Source organism: Bos taurus, chromosome 4 (assembly GCF_002263795.3).
Source record: "Bos taurus isolate L1 Dominette 01449 registration number 42190680 breed Hereford chromosome 4, ARS-UCD2.0, whole genome shotgun sequence".
In the NCBI taxonomy this organism is placed as follows: domain Eukaryota; kingdom Metazoa; phylum Chordata; class Mammalia; order Artiodactyla; family Bovidae; genus Bos; species Bos taurus.
In genome coordinates, this window is record NC_037331.1 from 116364976 (window position 1) to 116389969 (window position 24994).

At 48.1% G+C, this 24994-nt stretch overlaps 1 protein-coding gene across 5 annotated transcripts in view; it reads left to right on the top strand.

Annotated features, from left to right (window-relative positions):
* DPP6 (dipeptidyl peptidase like 6) overlaps positions 1-24994 on the top strand; it is a 1065758-nt gene that overhangs the window by 531115 nt on the left and 509649 nt on the right. The window contains exon 1 of one of the 5 annotated variants that reach the window (XM_024990443.2): positions 10989-11118. Coding sequence (XP_024846211.1) covers positions 11062-11118 — 57 coding nt within the window. The 5' untranslated portion in view covers positions 10989-11061. 5 annotated transcript variants of the gene reach the window in all.

Genomic DNA, 24994 nt, shown 5'->3' on the forward strand with positions numbered 1-24994 from the left:
AATCTAGGGAGGAGGGAGGAGGTGGCATTTGAACTGGGCACTGAAGGATGAGTAGGAGCTCATCGGATTGGAGGGTTGGGGGAGATACTAGTGTTCCTTCTTTGGGGGACGACATGCTTTCTTTGAGCTTCCTCTGTTCATGTCCTTGCTTCAGTATTAGCTTCCAAGAGGAGTTGCCAAGCATAATCGACGTGGCTTATATGCATCTCCAGTGTGACGTGGCCCATTTGGGGGTCATTCACACTGTCACTTAAACTCATCCCCAAAGCCAAGTCGAATGTGTTCTGCAAAGCTGGACAACAGTGGTTTCACAGACGGATCCTCCTCTGGGAATTGTCTGCAGGAGTCTGTTTACTTATTTATTTGGTGTTGAAAATGAAGCAGGAGAATTCAGAGGCTTGGAGGAACTTGTTATATAAGATGTACCTTCCTACGTGGGTATGAGAGCTCTTTCTGACCCTGGTTCTGGTGCTAGGTAGCCACACGTGGGCCAGATGGCAGGGGCTGAGCAGAGGTCCTGGGAACCCAGAGAGGAGGTGGTGCGCATGCCTGGAGCATGGCCCAGGGGCTCCTTTGAAGATGTCCATCCAGAGGCACCACTGACCACAATGCGACAGCGGGAAGACCTGACTCCCCACCACGCCTGCTGTTACCCAACTAGCATGAGAGCTCGTTCACCATGGGCCTTGTGAACAGCCCTGGAAATTTCAACCCGGGGCCATTAGAGACCGTCACCAAGACATCTGTTGGGCTGCTGTTTCCAAGGCCATCCCGGCAGCGTGAGGCACCCGGGGAGAAGCGGGCAGTGCCCAGCCGTGACTGGCCAGCTCAGGAGGCCCACCTGCCTGGGTGCCACATTGCCCGTGCTCTTCAGCCAGGTTTCAAGATACGAGAAGGGTCAGGGGGAGATGCGAAAGACAGCAATGGAGTGGAATTGAGCTACTTCGGCATGGAACAAACACATTTTTAAATGAGGCTTTCAAAATGCCACACAGTTTGTGTTGCATCTGGTCCCCCTGACGGTTGAGACGAGGCTGTTACTGAACAGCCCGGAGTGTGACCAGGTGTGGGGGAGACGGTTTCAGACTTTTTTGCACAGTGGCAATTTTCACAGATTTGATTATCTGCCTTGGAATATCTACCTGGACTCACCCAATAGAATTTCCCAGCTGGCAGGTATTCATACCAGGGGACACCTAGTTCAGGGAGTGTGATGGGTCTACACAGAGTGGACAGTTGGACTTACACGTGGACCCATGCCAGGCCCATCCTTCAAACCATTGCCTTTGTGATCTCGGGCAAGTGGTCCGGTCTCTCAGAATCCCCCTTTTCCTTATCTATAAATTAAGAATTAGTTATTTCCTAGGACTGTTGGGAGGGTTAATTAAGATGGTACAAGTGACCACGCAGGGCTCCCGAGGGCTCTCAATGCCTGTCTTGGTCCTGCCTTAGAAAGCATTCTCCAGCGGCTCAAACAATAAAGAGTCAGCCTGCAGTGCGGGAGACCCAGGTTCCATCCCTGGGTTGGGAAGATCCCCTGAAGAAGGGAATAGCAACCCGTTCCCTTTTTTTTTTTTTTTAATATTTATTTATCTAAGGCTGCGCTGGGACTTTGGTGCTGCTCTTGGGCTTTCTCTAGTTGCAGCAAGCAGGAGTCACTCTCTTGCTGCAGAGCACGGGCTCAGTAGCTGTGGCCCAGGGGCTGAGTTGTTGCGGGGCACGTGGGATCTTCCCGGACCAGGGATCAAATCCACGTCTCCTGCACTGGCAGACGATTCTTACTCACTGGACCACCAGGCAAATCCCTCTCCATTCATTTTATTTGGACTTTTCTCTACCCTACTTGCAGGAGAGGAAGCTGAGGTTTGCAGAGGTAGAGCTGACATCACGTGATCATCCGTGGTCCAAGCAAAGCCCCCCTCTGCCTTCCTCCTTCCTTTGCCTCACACTCCTCCCTGCCTCTCTTCCTCCCTCCCTGCTCCTCCCTCCCAGTTCAGAATCTAGCCCCCTTTCCCTCCCATCACCAGCAAATATTATATCACGTCCGCTGGGTAGCTTTCAGTTTGTATCTTTGCCAAACACGTATCTTTGTACGAATGCACTTTTCATTTGTTAAAAGGTTATGGATATATGCGTATGCGTTTTGTGTACATTATTTATGTAAACGTAAGTATACACATATATGTACGTGTGTCAGTATGCATTTCTATTTCTTAGCTTTTGCCCTGAGCACTGGGTTTGTAATCCATCCATGCTGCTCTGTATGCGCATGACCTTGCTGCTCATCACTGCTTAGTATTGACTGGCATGTGTCCAGAGCATCCTACACGGCCCTCCGCGAGGATGGGCACCCAGGTTGCCTCCAAACCCCCTCACCACCTCCACCACCTCCTCTTTCTCCTTGTGCTTCCTAAGAGAAAGAAAGTGAAAGTGTCAGTCATTTAGTTGTGTCCCATTTTTTGCGACCCCACAGACTGTAGTCCGCCAGGCTCCTCTGTCCATGGAATTCTCCAGGCCAGAATACTGGAGTGGGTTGCCGTTTCCTTCTCCAGGGGGATCTTCCAACCCAGGGATGGAAACCGGGTCTCTGGCACTGCAGGCTGGCTCTTTACCGTCGGAGCCACCAGGGAGTGCTTCCTAAGGCAGGACCAGAAGACATGCATTTGCTACAAGTTTGCATCTCCTATTATGCTCTGAGGCTATGGGAGCAGATTTCCTGACTTACATGGAAAGCACTTAGCACACAGTAACATATGTGTAAACACGGGGCTGGAGGCTTCTCCAACAGCTGGACACACTGGCTCAGGCCAGGTGTCCTGTGGCCTCATCTCCAGGGAGAGTGGGTAGCATTACCTTACCTTGTAAAGGTTTATGATCAGTGCAGGAAGCATCTTTTAGGGAAAGATGAAAATCACTCAAATGAAACTTGTCATTGAATTCCTTTGAATACACCATATTCATTTGTCCAAACAAGCAGTATCAAACTCTAGGTGATGAAGGTATGGATTTTGCAAACCATTTGAATGCTTTCGGTATTCCCAGATCCACGGGAGATTCCCGCTTCCAGGGCAATGAACTCCATTCCGTGGGTCTGCTGTGGCCTTTGGAGAGGACGCTGTCAGGGTGTACACGGCGAGGGTGAGTGGGGTCACAGGTCAAGTCTCGGTCTCCCTACGGGAAATGAGACACTCTGACGGCAGTGCGAGAGGAGGGCTGTGTGGAAACTTTGCCTTCCTGTGAAGACAGGAGGCTGATGGCAATCCTAACAGGGGGCTGTTAGGATTTTTTTCCCACAGCCTTTCCTTTTAGGGAATCAGAGGAATGGTCTACTTGGATGCAGCTTTTTTTCTATTGATTTTCTGATTCTGAGTGAGGGCACATAACTGCAATTGACAAGTAACAGGATCACTCTAGACCTGGGGTCTGCAAGCTTTTTCTGCAAAGCATCAGATAATAATGTTATACCTTACAGGTCACATGGCCTTTGTCACAAGTTCAACTCTACCACTATAGTTCAAAAGCATTCATTAGACAATGTGTGAGTGAATGGGCTCAGCTGTGTTCCAGTAAAACTTTATTTATGAAATAAGAAGTGGATCAGGTTTGACTCAGGGGGACCTGACTTAGAAGCTCGCTTATTTGCTACATCTGGAAATCAACATACATTTATCAGGTCTCTTAAGATGGATCAGAGACTTCCCTGGCAGCCCAGGGGTTAAGACTCCATGCTTCCACTTGAGGGGATGTGGCTTTGATCACTGGTCAGGAATCCCACAAGCCACACACATGGCCAAATAAATAAATAGGTAAGATCAGCTCCTGTTTCTTCCTAATTGGCTGCAGTTTTAGGGGGATGCTCCTAGCAAGACTGTTAGGGGTAATAAAAAGAGAAGGCAGAAGAGGAATTTGTCCTGTGTTCACTTGAGCTCATCTCGGTTGTGCGTGACAGAAAACCCAAGTCATGGTGGCTTATGTAGGAGAGAAGTCTCTGTCTGTCTTCCGTATAAAACATTTGGAGGTAAGAAGCTCAGGAATCTGATGGCTTTTCTGTTTTCTCCCAGGAATGGTCTGGATTTCATGATTCAAAATTGTAGCAAACATTTCAGGTAGAAAGATGGGAAAAGGGGAGAGGAGGAGAGTGGTGTTAGTAAATTCAGAATATTCACCTCACCGAATACTTTACCAGTCACCTCTATCGCCTGCCATGGTTGATTTTGTGGCAATGCAGCTGGCCCGTGGTACCAGCGTTTGGTCTCCTAGATGTTGCTGGGAAGGACTGGCGCTTTTTAATGTGATTAACATTTAAGTCAGTAGACTTATGAGTAAAAGCATATTACCTTCCCTTAGTGTGGGGGGGCTTTGTCTAATCAGTCGAAGGCTTTAAGAGAAAAGAGACCAACCTCCCCAAAGGAAGACGGAATTCTACCTCCAGATGGCCTTTTCCCTGGGTTTCCAGCCTGCTGGCCTGCACAATCCTACCCTGCAGATTCAAGATTAGCAAGCCCCCGCAAGCAAATGAGCCAACTCCCTAAATTCCTAAAAATAACCAATCTTGGGACTTCTCATATTGTCCAGTAGTTAAGAATCTGTCTTCCAATGCAACGGACATGGGTTCAATCCCTGGTCAGAGAACTAAGATCCCACATGCCATGGGGACAATTAAGCCTGCATGCCAAAACTAAGACCCAACACAGCCAAAAAAAAAAAAGGAACCAATCTCTCTCTCCATATATGTATATGTATAGTATGTATGTGTATATGTATGTGTATATGTATATGTATACACACGTTTGGATTCTGTCTCTGGTGGCTCAGATGGTAAATATCTGCCTACAATGTGGGAGACCTGGGTTCGATCCCTGGGTCCAGAAGATCCCCTGGAGAAAGAAATGGCACCCCACTCCAGAACTCTTGCCTGGAAAATCCCATGGATGGAGGAGCCTGGTAGGCTACAGTCCATGGGGTCGCAAAGAGCTGGACATGACTGAGCGACTTTAGTTTCTTCTTTCTTTATGTACACACACACCGCCCCCCCCCCCCCCCCATTGGCTCTGTTTCTCTGGAGAAATCCAGTCTTCGGGAAACTTAGCCACGTCTCCTCCCTAGTGGTAATTTTCATGTATCTCTATAAGCTCTTTTTCTAAACTTCCTTCTTTGGATCCTGACGGGACTCTCCAGGGAATCTTACCTTGCTACCCGTATTCACTTTTATTTTCAGGGAACTGTAAGTTAGAATTGGTTTCTCTTGCTGATGGTTAATGCTAAAAAAAACCCCAAGATCTTCAGGGATCCTACTCTAAGGCCATTTTGATCCCTTACAGCAACAAGGCAGCTAACGTGCCTGCTTCTTGTCGGTGGTATTGCCGTTGGCACATACTAGGTGCTTAAAGACGGGCTGATGGAGCCAGTCGTGAGGCAAAGCTGTTTCAGCCGGTTGGCTGCTCGGGGCGAAGTGAGCGCAGATCAGCGGAGCGAGAACGGCCTAGGGCCGCCGCAGGACCCAGGGGCCGCACATGCGCACGCAGACCTAATCAGCTGAGCCGGTGCCAGCCGCCGGTCTGGGACACACTGGACGGGAGAGGAGGCTGCAGGATGCATGGTGCCCACGTGACCAAGCCTCCAGCCCCGTGCACCTGCTCGGGACTGTGGGGCTTCGGGTCCACGCAGGGAGACTGCCTGCGGGATCTCAGAGGTTTCTGGTAGTGCCAGGCGATGGGCCCAGTGGGAAAGGGAGGTGGGTAACACCGCAGGGCGAGCAGCTGGCGGCAGCCTCCTTGGCCAGCGGGCTGCCGCGCTCCGCCAGGCTCAGCTGCCTGTGTCCAGCTAGCGCAGGGAAGAGCCCGCGGGGTGAGGAGCAGGTGTCGCTATGGCCTCTGCTGTGTGTTGCAGGAGGAGGCTCTGCTCTCTGATCCTCCCTTGGCACCGGGAACACTCACCTGGGAAGGGCTAGTCTGTACTGCGCTGGGATCCTCCCGGGACCCCCAGCAGGGGCTTGCCCAGAGTGGGCCATCAGGGCAGACCCTTGAGCTGCCTGCCGCTTTTCAGATACCAGAGGGCTGGTCAGACGCCGTACTCTTGTTTGGAGTAACTCTGCTGCTTATTACTGACTGTGTGGGTTTTGGAAAGTCTGCGGAAGCGTTTCAAGCCTCAGTTTCCTCATCAGTGAAATGGGCTCACAATGAACATTAGGGGCTGAACTGTGTACCTCCTTACTTACACATTGAAGTTGCAACCCCAGGACCTCAGAATGGGACTGTGTCTGAAGACATGGTCTTTAAAAGGCTGATTAACATAAAGTGAGGTCACTGGGCGGGACCCTAATCCCACATGACTGGTGTCCTGCATGAAGAGCTGGTCGGGCGCACACAGAGGGACCATCAAAGACGGGGGCCTCAGAAGGCGCCAGCACTGTGATCCTGGGCTTCTCGTGATGCTCTGTTGTGGCTGCCCTAGCGAGCTAATGCCATGTGTATCTAAGAGGTTTTTAAGGATCAATTAAGGGAAGGGGTGTCCAGTGCTCACTGTACTTCCTGGCACAGACTACTTAAATATCTTCCATCTTCTGCTCTGCAGGCATTTTGAGCCAGTGCAGTACAGTAGCCCCAGCCCCGGCCTGCACAAGTTTAGGTCGGGCACTTGCTGGCTAACGATGAGAACAATATTTAAATTCTCAAAATGCCAATTTCCTTTCATAAATGGGGCAATTTCAGGGCCAGCCTCACAGACACGCTGGGCTTGGGTGCCCAGCACAGGGCAGCCCCAGGCGGCCATTGTCACTGCAAGTATTGTGAGGCAAGTAAGCCTTGACTTTGTCCCTTTGCTAAGGATGGACGCTAGAAACTTAATGTTCACTGAGGCAGGCACCAAGGCTCCAAAAGAAGTGTGCAGGACACACTTTAGCTTGAAGGATAAACTTGGGCATGCTGCTTTTATTCTAGAGGGATACCGATTAATTTTAAAACATGGATCAAACGCAGCCCTTTCTCTCTCTTAAAGAGATCTACCTTTTGAACAGACATTTTTTAGATATATTTTTGTTGTTATCTTTTTAATTGGAATATAGTTGATTTTTCTTTAATTAGAGGATAATTACAATATTGTGATGGGTTTTTCCATGACTTCTTTTTTTTTAATAATTAGAGGATAATTAGTTTACAATATTGCAATATTGTGATGGTTTGGGGGAGTATAGTTGATTTTTATTGTGGTTTAGTCACTAAGTCACATCTGACTCTCTGCGACCCCACAGACTATAGCCTGCCAGACTCCTCTGTCCATGAAATTTCCCAGGCAAGAATACTGGAGTGGGTAGCCCTTTCCTTCTCCAGGGGATCTTCCCAACTCAGGGTTCAAACCCGCATCTCCTGATCGGCAGGTGGATTCTTTACCACTGAGCCACTAGGGAACCCCACGGTGGATTTACGATGTGTCAGTTTCAGGTGTACAGCAGTCTTTCAGTCATACATACATCTATCTATTTTTTCAGTCTTTTCCATTATCACTTCACTTCAGTCGCTCAGTCGTGTCCGACTCTTTGTGACGCCATGGACTGCAGCACGCCAGGCCTCCCTGTCCATCACCAACTCCCGGAGCTTGCTCAAACTCATGTCCATCAAGTCGGTGATGCCATCTTTTCCCTTATAGATTATTACAAAAGATTAAGTAGAGTTTCCTGTGCTGTCCCGTAGGTCCTTGTTGGTTATCTACTTTAAATATAGTACTGTGTGTCTGTTAATCCCAACAGATTTATTTTTACTGAGGTACAGTAACGTGGGCTTATAACATGGTATGTTTCATGTGCACAGCAGGTTTGGACTTCTGTGCCCCTGCAGTGTGCTCACCACCAGAAACTGTCTCCATCCGTCCGCTCCATCCTCTTGAATCCATCTCCCCCCCGCCCCTTCCCCTCTGGTAACCACTTCTCTGTCCTTGGTCACTATGTGTTTTTGTGTTGATTTATTTTTGTTTGTGTGCTGTCCTCCACGTATGACGAAATGATACGGTACTTGTTTTTCTCTGACGTATTTCAGGTAACAGATTTGTCGGTATACGACGCACGGTTGTTAAATACGACGCATGGTTGTTAAATACGACTCATGGTTGCGAACCAGAAGCAGGTGTTTACGGCAGCTCTAGAACCTTTACATCTGGCAGAAGTTTTGTAAACCTTGCAGGGCCACTCCCTGCTTCTGCCGCCCCCCACTCCCCACCCCTGGCAGAACCATTCCACCGTCTGCTTCTATGAATCTAATTTAGATTCCTCTATAGCCGTGGAGTCAGGCAGTATTTGTCCTTCTGTGACTGGCTTACTTCACTCAATGAAACGTCCTCCGGGTTCATCCGTGTCGTCTGGCTCAGCTGGAAGTCCTGCCCTTTCTCTTTTAAAAGAGGTCCAAGTCAAGGATGCAGAAAAGTTGGGCTCTAGGCACCTGCTGTCAGAAAAGCCCACGGAAAGGTTCCGAGCGGCACCACCTGGCCTGTCCATCCAGCAGCCATTTGCGAGCTTTTCCTCCCAATCAATGGATCGTGAAGACAGAGGAGTTGCAGAAGGGGTGTGTGTGTGTTGGGGGGGAGCTCCAACAGACCTGACGCTGCGGGGCCAGCAGGAGACTCCTTTGAAGGATCAGGTATAATCTAGCAAGTGTGTGTGAACTTTGCATGATATCCATATTCATTTTAGATATAAAGTCACATTTATGGTCTTTACTGAGAAGTAAAATAGAAGGGCCCTGAGGGTGTCACGCCCTTCCCCAGCAGACACAGCTGAGCAGATTGGGGTACCACCCACTTGGTTAGGCCCAGGGCCCTGGGAACCTCCTGCCTTCTCCTCCCCCAGCTCGAGTCCCGTCCTTGGACAGCAGTGCTGGGTGATGTTCATGGCCCCCCAAGTCAGCAGGGGATGCTCTCAGAGACGTGAACTGATGGTGGTTGTAAGATGTGACCCACCCCAGGGGTTCTGACATAAGAGGAAACCTGGGAGAACAGACCAGTTCTGAGATGCTCAGGGATGAACCATTTTGCCGCAAGGGCTGCTGGTCTCTCGCATCACTGGGGTGCCCCCGGGACTGCCGGGGTCCAGCTGTGTTAGGGGAGGGGGCGCTGCTCACCCCGCTCCCCATGCCTCCTTCCTGAGTCTTGGCTGCTGCTGCCATGATGGCTGGTTGGCTTGGGGTCTTCACACCACAGTGACCGCCCCTTCCCCTCCAGAGCAACCACTCCCCTGAGTGTCTGTGTGGCCTGGCACACTGCCCGCAGCCCATACCAGCGATACCCTGGGTTCCGGACCCGCTGGGTGTGGCCCACCGGGAACACACCACTGCTGGAGGAAACCCCCCTCCCTGCAGGGATGTCTAAATAAAAGACAAACACAACACGAACCGAAGCTGGACTGTGGGACAAGGCTCTCACAGGGGGCTTTTCCATTTTTGTACTCTCGGCCAAGCCAGCCAAGCTCCCAGCTGCCCATCCTGACCTTCTGGAATCCGTGCCAAGTAAACGCTTAGAGCCGAATTTCAGGCTGTGGTTGGGGGGGCCCCGCAACCCTGCAGGAGCAGGACTCGACCATCCACTCCAGGGGAGCAAATGGGGCCTTGGATCGTGCTGGTGTGTCTGTTGCTATAGAAGGACGGGGGTCAGGGAAGGAGCAGAAGAAAGGAAGTCTTCTATTAAAACCTTCAACTGGATACGGCTCTACTCTGCCTTCTCTTTGCAAGAGGCTGCACTGGCTTCACAGGGGCAAAGGCAGGACCACCTGGAGCCCAGGGGAAGCACTTCCTCAGGGCTGGGCGTGAGGGCCACACTCCCCCAGGCCAGTGAGTGTCTGATGCCTGAAGCCCTCTGGCGGCAGAGGCTCCAGGCTGGGGGGCGGGCAGTCACACACGGGGGCAGCAGAAACCTCTGGGCGTCCGCGAGGCCCAGGGTGCTGGAAAGCACAGGTGTCCCTACCTGCAGGCCACCAGCTCCGCTCCATCAGAGTCCCCACTGGGCGTTTCTCCTCCACCAGCCACTCGGTCCCCCCAGAGGCAGCGGCCGAGCGGGTGCCGTGTGCCCAGGGTCAGGACCAAGCTCAAGGACATGAGGCCCAAGAGCAGGCCGGCCACCCCTGCCCCTCTCTCTCCTTGAGCTCAGGACAGAGCAGGGAGCCCTTGAGTTCCTATAAGGTCACCACCGGCTTCTTTCCTTTTTTTTTTTCTTCTTTTAACCATCAGACACCCTTGAGGTCCTGGTTGATTTTCACAGGGAAACAGACGATTCTTCGAGTTAAAAAGACAGACCATAGTTAAGTTTTCTGAATTTTAAGGAAAATAAAGGCCAAGGTTGCCATGCTAGTGGTCTTGGTGGGGGCGGAGTTGGGGGGGCGGGGCGGGGAGCGGCGGGAAAAAACCCACCAGGCAAACAGAAAAGAAGCTGTTCTTTGATGCCCGGGGGCAGCTTTGCTCCTTAAGAGGCCCTGCGCTTGGCAGAGGGACAAACAAAGCCCCTCGCGGCGTGGCCCCTTCGCGCGCCCCCAGCCCGGGTGTGATCTGCCCGCAGCGGTGTCCCGGGGGCGCAGGTCTGGCCACCTGCACAGGTTGGCAGCAAGACCCGGAGCCGGCGGCCCCTCCCCTCTCCCCGCCCCCCCCCCCCGCCTCTTTCCCGCCGGCGCCCCCTCCCCAGCCCCCTCCCCGCCCCGCCGCCGGCCCGAGCATGCGCCGTGCGCCGCGGGAGGCGGGCGGGAGCGGCGCGCATCACTCGGGTCCCCTTCCTGCACCGCGCCGCCACTTGCCCGGTTGCTAAGCAGTGGTCGTTGTTTCTGTGGCGATTGCAGAGGCTGTTGCTAATTGCAGAAGCCCCGCGAAGCCGCAGCATCGCCCCGCTTCTGCTCTGTGCATTTAAAAGAGAGAACTAGGCGGCCGTACCCACTCGCCCTCCCTCTCGCCACCCCCTCTCCAGCAGCCGTGGGCTCTGGGAAGTATGGACTAAGCCCCAGTCCTCCGGCCGGCTGGACTCTGGGGGCCCCGAAGTCCTCCCGCTCAGACCGCACCTGCCGCTGAGCCGGCGTGCACCCTGAAGCAGGGGACCATGACCACAGCCAAGGAGCCCAACGCTTCGGGGAAATCCGTGCAACAGCAGGAGCAGGTAAGGCTGGGCTAGAGGTGCGTGTGCCCGCGAGGCGGAGCGAGGTGGTGGGGGTGGGGGGGGAGCGGGTGCTATGTCTCTTGAATGATTGTGTGTTTGCACGACTGTAGCCACCTGAGTCCCCGGGCTGGCCATGAGATCAAGAGCCCCGAGGGTGCCGGCAGGGACTGCCTTTGTCCTCCCCACCCCGCTTCTATTTTTGAAGGATCCCTAGTCCATCCATAATGCATGGGCTCAGGGAGCATCTGGAGAGGTAAACTTGATGTGTGGGGACCGCTGACAAAGGCCTCTCTCAGAGCTGCCAAATGTAGCCTGTCAGTTGTGAAGGGTGCCGGCTACTTTGTAATCTGGGGAAGTGGGGTGGAGGGAGGCTACAGGAAGTGGCTAGCACAGCCCTCTCCCCAAATTCAGTTGCTCATGACTCTCCAACAGGACTTTGCTTTGGTTCTAATACAAATCACGAGAAAGCATGCCAGGTCTGCTTAAAGGACTTTTTTTGGATACCTGTGTCCCCTTTTCCTGCTCTCCCCATCCCTAGTATTTTGGAAGGTACTAGCAGATCACTGCTATTCATCCTGGCGTTTAGAGAGTGCAGACTCTCCCAGCTGGAAAAGTCAGGATGCTCCTGTTAAAACCAGAGGGGCCCTGGCTAAGAAGTGGCAGTTGTTAAAGGGCTGGCAGGGAAGGCCCGGACTGCACTGGTGTCCCCAGGTGGCAGGGAACAGCCCTCACCCTGCCCGGAGGAGGCCCAGCGTCTGCAGAAGCTCAAGGAATAGAGGGGAGCCCGGAAGCTCTTATAGAGTAATTCTCTTCTCAGAAGATCTTGAGGGTTCTTATCTTTTAATCAGTGCTTAGTTCTTGTCAGGCAGATCGTTAAAGAAGATCCTGGGAGACACCCGTAGCTTGGCCGAGCAGCTCGCTCAGGCTTGGTGAATCCACAGCACCAACTGAGTCTCCCTGTGTGTGTTAGGGGTGTTGTTCGCTGTCACTTGCTAGGGTTGGGGCAAAAAAAGGGGACCCCTTTAAAGTTCAGAAAGGCAAAGAGCCTCTCTGGGGGACACCGTGTGACAGGCCCATCGTCAGCTCTTCAGAGACCTTCCGCAGGCAACTTTGGGTCTATTCAGTGTGTAGTGCAAACTGCATGTTGTTGGTCATTTCCTCAAATCCCAGTTTTCCATTAAAAATGAGACCATCTTATTGGTTGTATCATCGTCATCTACAGAACTTAAGTGCAGTTTCATTTCTTCTGGGAAGAAGATTTTGTCATTATGGAAATCTCGGAAACCTGTGCAGTCGGCGAGCTTGTGTGAGGGTTAATGCTCAGTGTAGCATGGACACAGGTTCACACGAGGCGAACGAAGCCTTCCTCTGGGGTATCTGTTCAATAACGTAACATGTCCACCCTGATTCAACCTCCAGTGACTGATGGGGCTTCCTCTTACTACGGAGCTCCTCCTCACTAGCTGTAAAATAAACCTGCCCCGGGCTTCCAGCTTCTAGCAAGGACTGGGGTAGCATCTCGGACCAGGGGACAGTGCATTGCTCTTCATGGGTCTAAAACAAGGGCGGGCCCCCAGAAGCCCAGGCTGTTACGTAAAAGAAGGTCCGTGGCTCCTGTTCAGTTTTGTCCTCACTCTGCTTGATACCCTCACATGCCAGAATCCTGGAAATGTCTCATTAGGGTGTGGGTTTGCGAGGACGGATAAGCCCTTGTTTGATGTTATACTTTTTATCTTGAGAAATCCCTTATAATTGAACATGCTGTAATTCTGGAAGACTTCAGCTGGCATGACCTGGCTTCTGGGAGTCAGTGGGACGTCCAGAAGAGTCTGACCCTAGGCAGTTGGGAGGGCCCTTTCCACTCTTCTCAGAGTGGTGTCACCTTGACCCTGAAGAATTCCCAGAGCCCACAGTCCAATAAGCAAAAGGTCAGCAGCAGAGTTAGGGGAGGAGAAGCACAATGGGGATGGAGGATGGAGATACTGCATCTAAAATAAATACACCACGAGCTTCCCTGGCAGACCAGTGGTTAAGACTTCCAATGCAGGGAGCATGGGTTCGATCCCTAGTCAGGGAACTAAGATCTCACATGCCTCATAGCCAAAAAACCAAAACATGAATTGAAGCAATATTGTAGGAAATTCAATAAAAGACTTCTAAAATGGCCCACATTAAAAACATTTTTTTTAAGTGAAATGCAATAAATATACCTTTAGGGAACATTGGTTAAAATCTTAACTGCTAGTCCAGAAACAAAGAGGAAGATGAAATACTTAGTTCATGAAGACTGTTTCTTATTCCTCTATTATCTGTCAGTTTTCAGAAGACATTTAAGCTGTTTCTGTGCTTTGCCGAGCTCTTAATGATTCCTCCACTCCTTCATATCATTTTCTTCTTTTTCACTTGTGATGCTTTGGGGATGGCCCCTTACCCAGGCTGGGAGAAATACGATCCAATATATTTTAGGAGAGAGAAAGAGATAGATGCCGGTTTGTGGTTTGATTGCTGGGATGGAGGTCTTTTGATTGTGTTCTATTGTACTAACTTCATGACTGCCTTCAAATCACCAAGCATTGCTTCCTGGTTGAAACGCTTAGCATTACCAAGGATGTGGATTTAATGTGGCATGATGCTTACACATTTTTGGCTGTTGCAATAGACGACCACTTTGTTCTCAGCACGCTAACAGACGTATTACGGTTTCTTACCTGCCTTGGTAGTTGGGAGCCAGGCACATGGGTGGCAGCTGGAATTAGCTTTTTTATGTTGAGGATTACTGCAGATTAATGAAAAAAAAAATCCAAGAAATAGCATGTAACCAATTGATTTTACCTGTTAATTAGAGATTGCTGAGTTTTTCCAATTTGTTTTCTCAAATATGTACTATAAAATGATGGATTTGTGGGAGGAGTTTTTTTTTTTTTTTTTTAAGGAAACTGTATGATGTACTTTAGGCTGGCTCAGCAGTAGAGTACCCACCTGCCAATGCAGGAGACGCGAATTCGGTTCCTGGGTCGGAAAGATTCCCCTGGAGGAAGAAATGGCACCTGCTCCAGTATTCTTGCCTGGGAAATCCCATGGATAGAGGAGCCTGGCAGGCTACAGTCTGTGGGGTCGCCAAGAGTTGGACATGACTGAGCACCCATGATGCTCCTATTGGAGTGAAATGGGAAATAGACTTCTAGAAAACTATTTTCCCTTCTCTCTGAAGATGCTAAAAGTTATTTTTAAATGAAGTATAAAAAAACCCCAGAGATGCTTGGAAACAATACATCTTTTAAGCTGAAGGAATTAAACCCGCCCTTTGACTCTGAAGCCAGTCAGGTGTTACGGAGGCTTGTTGGTGAAAACAGAATCCACCCTGGCCCACATGTACCCAGAGGTTAGCCTAGTAAGTGAAGTAGAAAAACCTGAGGCTAATTTGATTTAGCGTGTTCTCACAAACTAGATCCTACCTTCGAGAACTAAATTAAGGTGCTTTCTCTCCCTTTTTAAACTGTTCTGTCCTCACGTCAAATGACTTAGAGTTGGAAAGTGCTCATCTCAGGTGCTGCTGAGGCAGAGGAGACAGCAGGCTTCAGCCTCCATGAGTCCAGTCCACCGAGACAGCCTGTTTCTCACACAGTGAGCAGGGATGCGGACTCTGTATTTGTGTGTGGATATGCGCATGCGCGCGCACGCACGCACACACACACACACACACACACACACACACACACACAGTGAGCAGGGATGCGGACTCTGTATTTGTGTGTGGATATGCGCATGCGCGCGCACGCACACACACACACACACACACACACACACACACACACACACACTCACACTCACACACACACACTGGCAGGCCTCATGCACCACAGAATCCCAGAGCTGGAAGAGTGCATCCTGTGATCCCTTCCACCTTCTTTGGCTGAGGAATCTTCACAGATAAAAGGCAAATATCCCTTTTCTTTAAAGGTCTTCAGCAAAATCTCTTTTCATATGGAAATACTCGGTGTTCTGTGCACAAGCCTGAATCTTTTGCTCTTTGTTAAGTTCAGTCACCACCTCCGTAACATCCCTTGATCTGAAAACCGGTAGCTCTGATAGTCCTACCAGAGGTGAGTGGGTTGCCATTTCCTCCTCCAGGGGATCTTCCTGAGCCAGGGATCGAACCCAGGTCTCCTGCACTGCAGGCGGACTCTTTACCGTCTGAGCCCCCAGGGAAGCCGCTGGCAGTTATTTTTGTTGCTTCTCAGTTTTTCTGAGCTGCACAAGTCCTAATATGTAGGCCCTATGTGTCTCTTCTCCTAGTGAATGCTGGGCCCTGGGACCTGGTGTGGACTGATGGGTTAGATTAGATTGAGGATGTTACTAGGGGCTGCTGGGAATGGAGAGTGACCGCTAATGCAACTGGAATTTTCTTTGGTGATGATGACAGTCTTAGAGGTGATGGTCAACAGCTTTGTGAGTGTACTAAATACCGCCCAAGTCTACTTGTCAAAATAGTTCATTCCGTGTTAAGTGAATTTCAGCTCAATAAGCAATTTTAAAAGACTAAACCTAAAAAAAAAATTATCTAATTGTTTGTAATGATAATGGCACTATGGAAGTGTTTTCTGAAGTGAAGAGAATTTACCAAACGACTATAAAGTGAGCATTAACAGGCGTGGCGGGACGTCCGGGTGGTCCAGTGGCTAAGACTCCACACTCCCCATGAAGGGGGCCCGGGTTTGACCCCTGGTCAGAGAGCTAGATCCTGCACGCCTCAAACAAGACTGAAGAGCTCCTGTGCTGCGGCTAGGACCCAGTGCAGACAAATAGACAAACTTATGAAGGATAAATGAAATGCAGTGCACGGAGCCGGGAACTTTGAAAGGGCAGGCCTGCCCAGGGACGCGATGACTTGACCTGCCCCGGCTCTTGCTCTTTGTATGCGGCGTTCTGCCTCTGTCAGTGGCTGAATGAGATACTTAAACAGAGGATCTCGCTTTGACCATCATGACAGTTAAATTTTTTGTGTAACTGTCCTAAAAGAAGAGGCAATGTGAGGCGACTGCTGTGAAGGCAAATGTAGGATTAAAAAGAGGAGGAAGGAGAAGAGGAAGAGAAAGAAGAGGAGCGGGAGGGGGAAAGAGGGGGAAGAAGAACCAGAAAATCGAGGTTCAGTATTCGGAAGTGCAAACATGACTTACTTAAGAGATTCTTAGTAGCAGAGATGGTTCTTTCATGACTCAGAAGGTGTCCGTGATGGCAGTAATTGTACTAGTATAAGTCAAATTCTGTTCTGCCCATGTTGCTGTTGTTCAGTCACTAAGTTACGTCCGACTCTTTGCAACCCCATGGACTGCAGCACAGCAGGCTCCTCTGTCCTTCACTAACTCCAGGAGTTGGCTCAAATCTATGTCCATTGAGTTGGTGATGCTATCTAGCCATCACATCCTCTGCTGCCCCCTTCTCTTCCTGCCCTCAATCTTTCCTAGCATCAGGGTCTTTTCCAATGAGTCAGCTCTTCACAATAGGTGGGCAAAGGATTGGAGCTTCAGCTTTAGTCCTTTAGTCCTTCCAATGAATATCCAGGACTGATTCCTTTAGAATGGACCGGTTGGATCTCCGTGCAGTCCAAGGGACTCTCAAGAGTTCCCCAACACCACAGTTCAAAAGCATCAATTCTTTGGCCCTGAACTTTATGGTTCAACTCTCACATCCATACATGACCACTGAAAAAACCATAGCTCTGACTAGATAGACCTTTGTCAACAAAGTGACGTCTCTGGTTTTAAATAAGCCATTCTGCCTGTGGACTAACTTATCTAAGACTCTCTGGATGAAAAGAAAACTTGAAGGAACTGGCGAAGGATAGGGATGCCAGGCTCTTAAGTTTATCTGGAAACACCTGTAGGATTTGTGAGCTTCCAGGGCAGCGAGAGAGAGAGAGAATCACTTTCACTGCAAAACGGGTTGATGTGTGAAGGATGTGAGGGGGCGAATTCAGAAGTCATGGGTGTCCAAGCAAGAGCAGGCTCAGAAGAGCTCAGGGCCTGGAGTTGCCAGGGTGGGTCCTGGAGCTGAGGGAGCAAAGGGACAGCAGTGTGACGTTTTTGAGGAGAGCAAGGGGCATTGAGTGATGCTCTTCTCCGAGGAAGGATGTATAGTCTCATTACTGGAGAGAACAACGTAGCAATGAAGCGAACAGCAGTGCAAAGCTCTAATCTGTGTGTCCTGGTGTCCACAGATAATTCCCAGTCTTCTGGGATATAAGTCACGTGCTGTATTAAAAGAAGTCTAAAAAGATATTGCTGCAATGCATGTCAGAGAGTGTTCTTGCCTATGGTTTCCCCAAGGAGTTTCACGGTATCCAGTTTTACATTCAGGCCTTTCATCCACTCTGAGTTTATTTTTGCACATGATGTTACAGGATGTTCTAATTTCATTCTTTTTCATGTAGGTGTCCAGTTTTTCCAGCACCACTTACTGAGGAGACTGTCTTTTCTCCATTGTATATTCTTGCCGCCTTTGTCATAGATTAACTAGCCTTAGGTGCATATGTTTATTTCTGAGCTTTTGCTGCTGTTTTTAGTACCATACCATACTGTTTTGATCAATGTAGGTTTATAATATATTCTGAAGTCAGGGAGCCTGGTTCCTCCAGCTTCCTTTTTCTTTCTCAAGATTGCTTTGACTATTCAGGGTCTTTTGTGTTTCCATATAAATATAAAACTTTTTCTTGGTTCTAGTTCTGTGAAAAGTGCCATTGATGATTTGATAGGGGTTGCATTGAATCTGTAGATTGGCTTGGGTAATATATTCATCTTAACAATGTTGATTCTTCCAGTCCAGGAACATGGTATATCTTTCTGCATCATCTTCAATTTCTTTCATCAGTGTGTTAGTTTTGAGAGTACAAGTCTTTTCTTTCAAAACTTTCCTTCCTACCTGAGGAAGGAAAAGGAATTCTGCCCTTCTTGATGCAATGATAAATGGGATTGTTTCCTTAATTTCTCTTTCTGAATTTTCATCGTTACGGTATAGAAATGTAATGATAAGTGGGATTGTATTCATTTTGTATCCTGTGAACTTCACCAGAACTGATGATGAGCTCTAGTAGTATTCTGCTCACTTAATCTACTACATGAAAACCCACATCTCTCCCCACCCCCACCCAGATCGGCTGTATCCACAGCCCAAATGCAAAACAGATGCGAACCAGCTGACTTTCCTTTCTCGAAAATACTCTCTGCATGGAACACAGTCCGCTGTGTTATACTTTATCAGCAAGTGTCACATTAAACTTGGTCCTGTGCTTCCTCTTTAGTAGTGGAGTTGCCACGGAAAGCTTCGCCAGGACTTCCCAGTGTCCCACAGAGAAAAGCTAGGGGATGTAAAGGGTTGGAAAATGCTTTCCGTTCAACTTCACCAAAACATCTTCAGCTCCAACGTGCCTGCTGAAAATGCAAAGACGCTCACCATTTACAGTAATAAACAGTCACCATGTTTCCGGCTCATCAGGAATTGTAGCTTTATTATTTTTTATGGAAATGAGCCATGCCTGTCTTTGACATTAACTGATTTGGTTTTGTAATAGACATCTTTCACCCTCTCTCGTGGAGAAAGACAAGACTGGATGAGTCCGATGATCGAGTCCTGAAAATTGAGGACAAGAATTTAACTGGGTAAAGAAGCAATTCTCTAAAAGATTTTAGAGGTTAATGGTGGCTTGAAGTCCTTGCTTTAAAAATATCAGACAGGTGTAGGGTGTGTATTCTTCTTTCAGACATCCTTTGGAAACACGGAATGAACTGAAATGTCTTTTTCAAATTTGCATCTGGATGCCTTGTGGCCTTAAAGCCACAAGAAGATAACCACATGTTTGGGTGAAATTTCAGCCTAAATACCATTTGTTGTAATTCTTCACAAGACTGACATTTCCTTCCTGACTTGGGCATCTTGTGTTCCTTAATGTGGGGAAATAAATGAAAGAGAGGAGGGTGGAAAGGATTTTTTTAAATAGCCCAAGGAACGTGGTTAAGTCCAGGAAGTTTCTTCTCCGTGCTCTTCCCCGTGTGCCTTTTACTCTCTGGAACTCTTTATGTCATGTCCCGGATAGGCCTTTACTCACCCCCGGTACCTGTAAAGGACCGGTATTTGTTCATAGCTGATTCTTCTTATCAAACTCTTTTTTTATGTGCTATATTCCACCTGGCTTTGCTAAGAGATTGAGACAAATCCAATTACTGAAAAACGTGTAAAGTTGGTATAATGTGTCACCGTCCTTCGGAACATCCATAACTTTAGCAATAGCAGTGTGTATATTTAAAACAGATAATCAACCAGGACCTACTGTGTAGCACAGAGAACGCTGCTCAGTACTCTGTAATAAGCTACATGGGAGAAGAATCTGAAAAGGAATGGATGCATGTGCGTGTGTGACCGAATCACTTTGCTGTGCACCTGAAACTAACACAACATTGTTCATCAGGCGTGTGAGCTTCATCGCTTCAGGCGTGTCCGACTCTTTGCAGCCCCATGGACTGTGGCCCGTCAGGCTCCTCTGTCCATGGGATTCTCCAGGCAAGGATACTGGAGTGGCTTGCCATGGCCTCCTCCAGATCTTCCCAGCTCAGGGACTGAACCCATATCTCTTAGGTCTCCTGCGTTGGCAGGTGGGTTCTTTACTGTTTGCGCCACCTGGGAAGCCATAATCAAGCATATACTGACGTAAAACAAAAATAAAACAAAAACTTAACAATAACTGTTGGTGAACAGACCAAATTGAATTATTAATGGTTGAAATTTCTGGTACAAAGTTCTGGCAGAGTTGATACAAGACAAAATGTGGTCACAGTTAGTCACAGTTGTTCGTGGAAAAGCAGGGAGAGGTCACTGTGAGGCCTGTCTCGGCGCCCCTTCAACCACTGCTGGATTATGTGTGTCTTATCAGGGCTGTGAATTCCGTGTTTTCACTGGAGCAGGTGCTGCCTCAGTCAAGGACCAAATAGCAGACACTGTTGCTGGGTTCAGCTTCCGGTTCCAGGTTGAGCTTATGGCAGCGGAGTCAAAATTTGCTGTGAATCCCTTCTTGAGAAAAATGGCCATGAGCACGGACATGGAGTCACTGTCCTGGGCCTGCTTCCATGGTGGTGGCCGGCTACTTTTAGCACTGGTGGCTCGGATGCTGTAGGATCTGGAATGCAGCCCTCCACCAGCAACTTTACAAAACGCGCCAGTGATAGAACAGTCTCAATGATAGGGTTTTCCATGGCAGTGTGTATTATATTTCTTTACTAGGGGGCTGGTGCTTTAGTCGCTAAGTACTGACCGACTCTTGCAACCCCCTAGACTGTAGCCCGCCACGCTCCTCCGTCCATGGGATTCTCCAGGTGAGAATACTGGAGTGAGTTGCCATTTCCTTCTCCAGGGGATCTTCCCGACCTGGGAATTGTATCTGATCAATTTTTAGAGGTGTGTAGCTTCCCTTCCTAGCATCTGATCAATGTCTAGACAGCTTTAGCTTCTCCTACTAGATTTTGAGAAAAACTGCTTTCTTCTCAGAAACTGCACAAGACGCTGAGCATTTTCTCAAACTGCTAAGCATTTTCTCAAACTGCTAAGCCATGAATTAGGAACACAGGCTTTTCAAAAATTTGTGTCTGACGCCCCTATGGAGGTGGGGATGGTGGACTAAAAAGCACCAGCATGGTCTGGTGATTAAAATGGGAAACCAAGGTGGGCAGGGAGCTCTTTCAGAACATTTTCCAAGGTCTGTCTTCTGACGCTCTCATGTGATTCCTCTTGACAATAGTGGGTGTCCATGTCCGTGGAAGGCTAGATTCCACCCCGTAAGTAGTAGGTTTGCCCAGAGAAAGGTGGTCATCAAACCACAAAATCTGAAATGCATGCCCATTTTTGTCTCTTGGAAATATTCAATAGAGATGTCCTTGAATGGTGGTGATGTAGGTGTAAAAATGAAGGAACGAACTTTCCTTCTCTATTTTGAGCACAAGATTTGTATTCTTCTTGTTAGAATGCTTGAGGTTGTTACAGTGTTCCCACTGGAAGTTCTAAAATTATGACACTAACTATGTATCTTAAGTTGGATCCCTGGATAGGAGAGTCAGGTAAACATCTTTTAAATTTTAATAGCTGCCTAATACCCCATCCACTTATTAGACAGCTGTTGGATTGGAGGAAGGTTTTTATTTGTTTTTAATTTTTTTAATGAAAGTATTGTTGCTTTACAATGTTGTGTTAATCTCTGCTGTACAGCAAAGGGATTCAGTGGTATGCATTTTTAAAAGGATGCTTTTCTGTCATGGTTAATCACAGGATGCTGGACATAGTTCCCTGTGTGATACCGTAGGACCTTGCTGTTTATCCACTGTGCTTATACAGTTTGCATCTGCTAATCCCACCCTCCCAATCCGTCCTCCACCTTGGGCATCATGTCCGTCCTCTATGCCTGTGAGTCTCTGTTTCATAGATAAGTTCATTTATGTTGCATTTTAGATTCCACATATAAGTGATACCATGGGTATTTGCCTTTCTCTTTCTGACTTATGTCATTTAGTATGATCATCCCTACAGTCAGAGTCAAGAGGCAGAGTAGCGGAAAGGAGAGCTGGACATACCAGCTGGAGGTCAGGAGAGGAGAGGAACTCCCAGCTGTGCAGTCTGCATTCTAAGGGGCAGAGGAGGGGGTGGGTGGGGCGGAGTGGTCCACCTGGGGAGGTGGAGTGTTCTGTGGGGCTTGGAGGCAATTTGGGGAAACAGGACCTGCTTACATGTTGTTGTTCAGTCGCTAAGTCGTGTCTGACTCTTTGCGACCCTGTAGACTGAAGCAGGCCAGGCTTTTCTGTCCATCACCAACTCCCACTTGTCCATCAAACTCACATCCATTGAGTCGGTGATGCCATCCAGCTGTCTCATCCTCTGTCGTCCCCTTCTCCTCCGGCCTTCAATCTTTCCCAGCATCAGGGTCTTTTCCAATGAGTCTCTTCTTTGCATCAGGTGACCAAAGTATTGGAGCTTCAGCTTCAGCATCAGTCCTTCCCATGAATATTCAGGACTGATTTCCTTTAGGATTGACTGGTCTGATCTCCTTACTGTTCAGGGGACTCTCAAGAGTCTTTTCCTGCACCATGGTTCAAAAGCATCAATTCTTCGGCGCCCACTTGAGTTACAGTGCTGTGATGGCCTGGAAAGGATGGGAAGCAGCAGAGGGTTAGTCATATTCTCAAAGAAAGAAGAAAACTGAACTTCACGTGACAGAATCCTGCATAAAAGAACAGGATTTGAGGGGAATATATGAAACTTGGAAGAGTGACTTGGACATAAAATTAGTTTGTGAGGGAGTTACGTCATCTGGGTGTGACTTTGAGGAACTGGAAAGGGCTCTGTAGGATTCTAGTTTTCAGAGAACTGAAAAGGAGTGTGTGATATCCCAAATAAAACTCAAGTTCACAAGCAACAGGGTGCTTTAAGGCCGTATGATATATACATGCTCACGAGTAGATAGATAGGGATATAGATTTATGCACGTCCTATTTCTTGAAATAATCTGTAAAACATTTAAGACTTGGGATGATTAGAATTTCCGGCTCTGATTTTGAAAAAACAAGTAAACCCTCCACTCTCCCAGTACCAAGTCATATGGTACACAGTCAGAGAATGCAGTTACCGGTGAGAGAGTTTTGATAGGTAAAAGCTGTCGTGCCATTACAAATCAGTTCAGTTCAGTTCAGTCACTCAGTCGTGTCCGACTCTTTGTGACCCCACGGACTGCAGCACGCCAGGCTTCCCTGTCCATTGCCAACTCCCGGACCTTGTCCATCAACTCACGTCCATCGAGTCGGTGATGCCATCCAACCATCTCATCCTCTGTCGCCCCCTTCTCCTCCCACCTTCAATCTTTCCCAGCATCAGGGTCTTTTCAAATGAGTCAGTTCTTTGCATCAGGTGGCCAAAGGATCAGAGTTTCAGCTTCAGCGTCAGTCCTTCCAGTGAATTTTCAGGGTTGATTTCCTTTAGGATGAACTGGTTGGATCTCCTTGCAGTCCAAGGGACTCTCAAAAGTCTTCTCCAACACCACAGTTCAAAAGCATCGATTCTTCAGCCATTACAAATCATAAAGCCTTAATACTTCAAAGCTCATACCTTAAAGCTCCGATGGGGGCCCGGGGGTGGCTGCTTCACTTTGACAGTGTGAATAGTCATTGCCAATAGCCCTCTTTGCTGGCAGTTGGGAGAACACATGGATGCTTCTGACTTCATATCCCAGCCCTTCCCCCTTGTAGCTGAGCGATCTTGGGCAAATCTGGTTCAATTCCACATTTGGAGATAATGCCAGTCACACCATTGCTATGAGGAAAACATTTTTTAAGCACAGAACACTATTCTTAGAATGAAGATTTCAATCTGCCGTTGAATGAGCCCTTACTGTGCATGTTGGCATTAACGATGATATTTGAGTGGCTCTTCTGATTTTCAGCATTTGGTGAGGGTTTGTGTCCATTACAAGAGGTGGTGTTCTAGGAAATCATAGAATTTTGATTTTTAGGCATTTTATAGACCATCCTGCCCAGTGTGATTTTTGGACCCCTGTTTTAGTAACAGAAACCTATTCTGTAAAGAAAAGACAAATCCAACATGTAAAAGAGACAAGAGCACTGCCCTGGTGACCCCAGGAAAGGCCGTCAGAGCCCCAGAGCAACAGGCCAGATGCCTGATTCAGTAGAAGGATTTTGTGCAGGAGGAAAGTTACGTGCTCGGAGAAGTTACGTCAGTTACCAAAATCACACAGCCAGCACTTGGCAGATTTAGGACAGTTTCTTAGTTTTTGCTTCAAACCAAGCACTCCTGGGTGAGACCTGATAAAAATAATATACTAAGACGGTTAACCCCCAAACTGATATGAACTGGAAACTGAAACGGAAATAAGAGAATTTAGTGTTATAGATGCAATAAAAACCCTTGTGTGCAGACCAGCTGAGAAAGGGTCTGTGCTGAGGGCAGCCAGGGTTTCCTGCAGTTCCTTGTCTTCCTGTCTGTGGAGAGACAGAGATGTTTCTTCTTTTTACAGCACCATCCGTGGAGGCATTAGGGTTTTCAGAACAACTTCTGTTTAATTAGTTACTTAATGAATTGCTTTTGAAACAAGGGGGAAAAAATGAGGATATAACAAATGTTTTTCTCCCCAAATTTCAAAAATAAGCAACAATTAATAAATTCTGCCTGCTTTGGAAGTAGGCAGTGGGTAATTTTCAATTTCCTCCTACACTTGAATAGCTTCAAAGGTAGTAGTTATACGACAGGTGTAGGAAGATCAGAGTCAAGAGACATAGGATTCCCAGACAAACACCTGGACATACTGGGTAATTGGCCCAGCAGGAAGGCCGACGTGGAAACACTGGAAATGTTACCCGTTCATAAGCTTAAACTGAACTGGTCTGTTGATCACTACCCTGGGATTATAGATCGCCTTTGAGGGCCTGATAAAAGCTGTGGATCTGCCAACCAGAAAAGCGTCCCTATCATGAAAATGTTCACCTTTGTTTTATGTCCCTGGATATGTTCCCGTGTCTCCTGGTTTGCAGTCTATGGGAACGTGAATAGAATTTGTATCCTCACGTAGCGTGAAAAATCGTTATAAATCTCAGTTATGCTGAACTAGTTCATAGTGCTTTTCAGATCTACTATATCCTTCTACTTTTCTATCTGTTCATTCTATTAATTTTGGAGAGTTTGGTATTGAAATGCCAACTAAAAATCTTAATCTACCTAAAAACATAATTGTAATATGTAGCGGAGCTATATGTAACTTTATTCTGTATTTTTCAAGTCTCCTGTGAATGTGTTATCATACTTTCATAATTAAAAAAAAAAAAACTTTTAAACT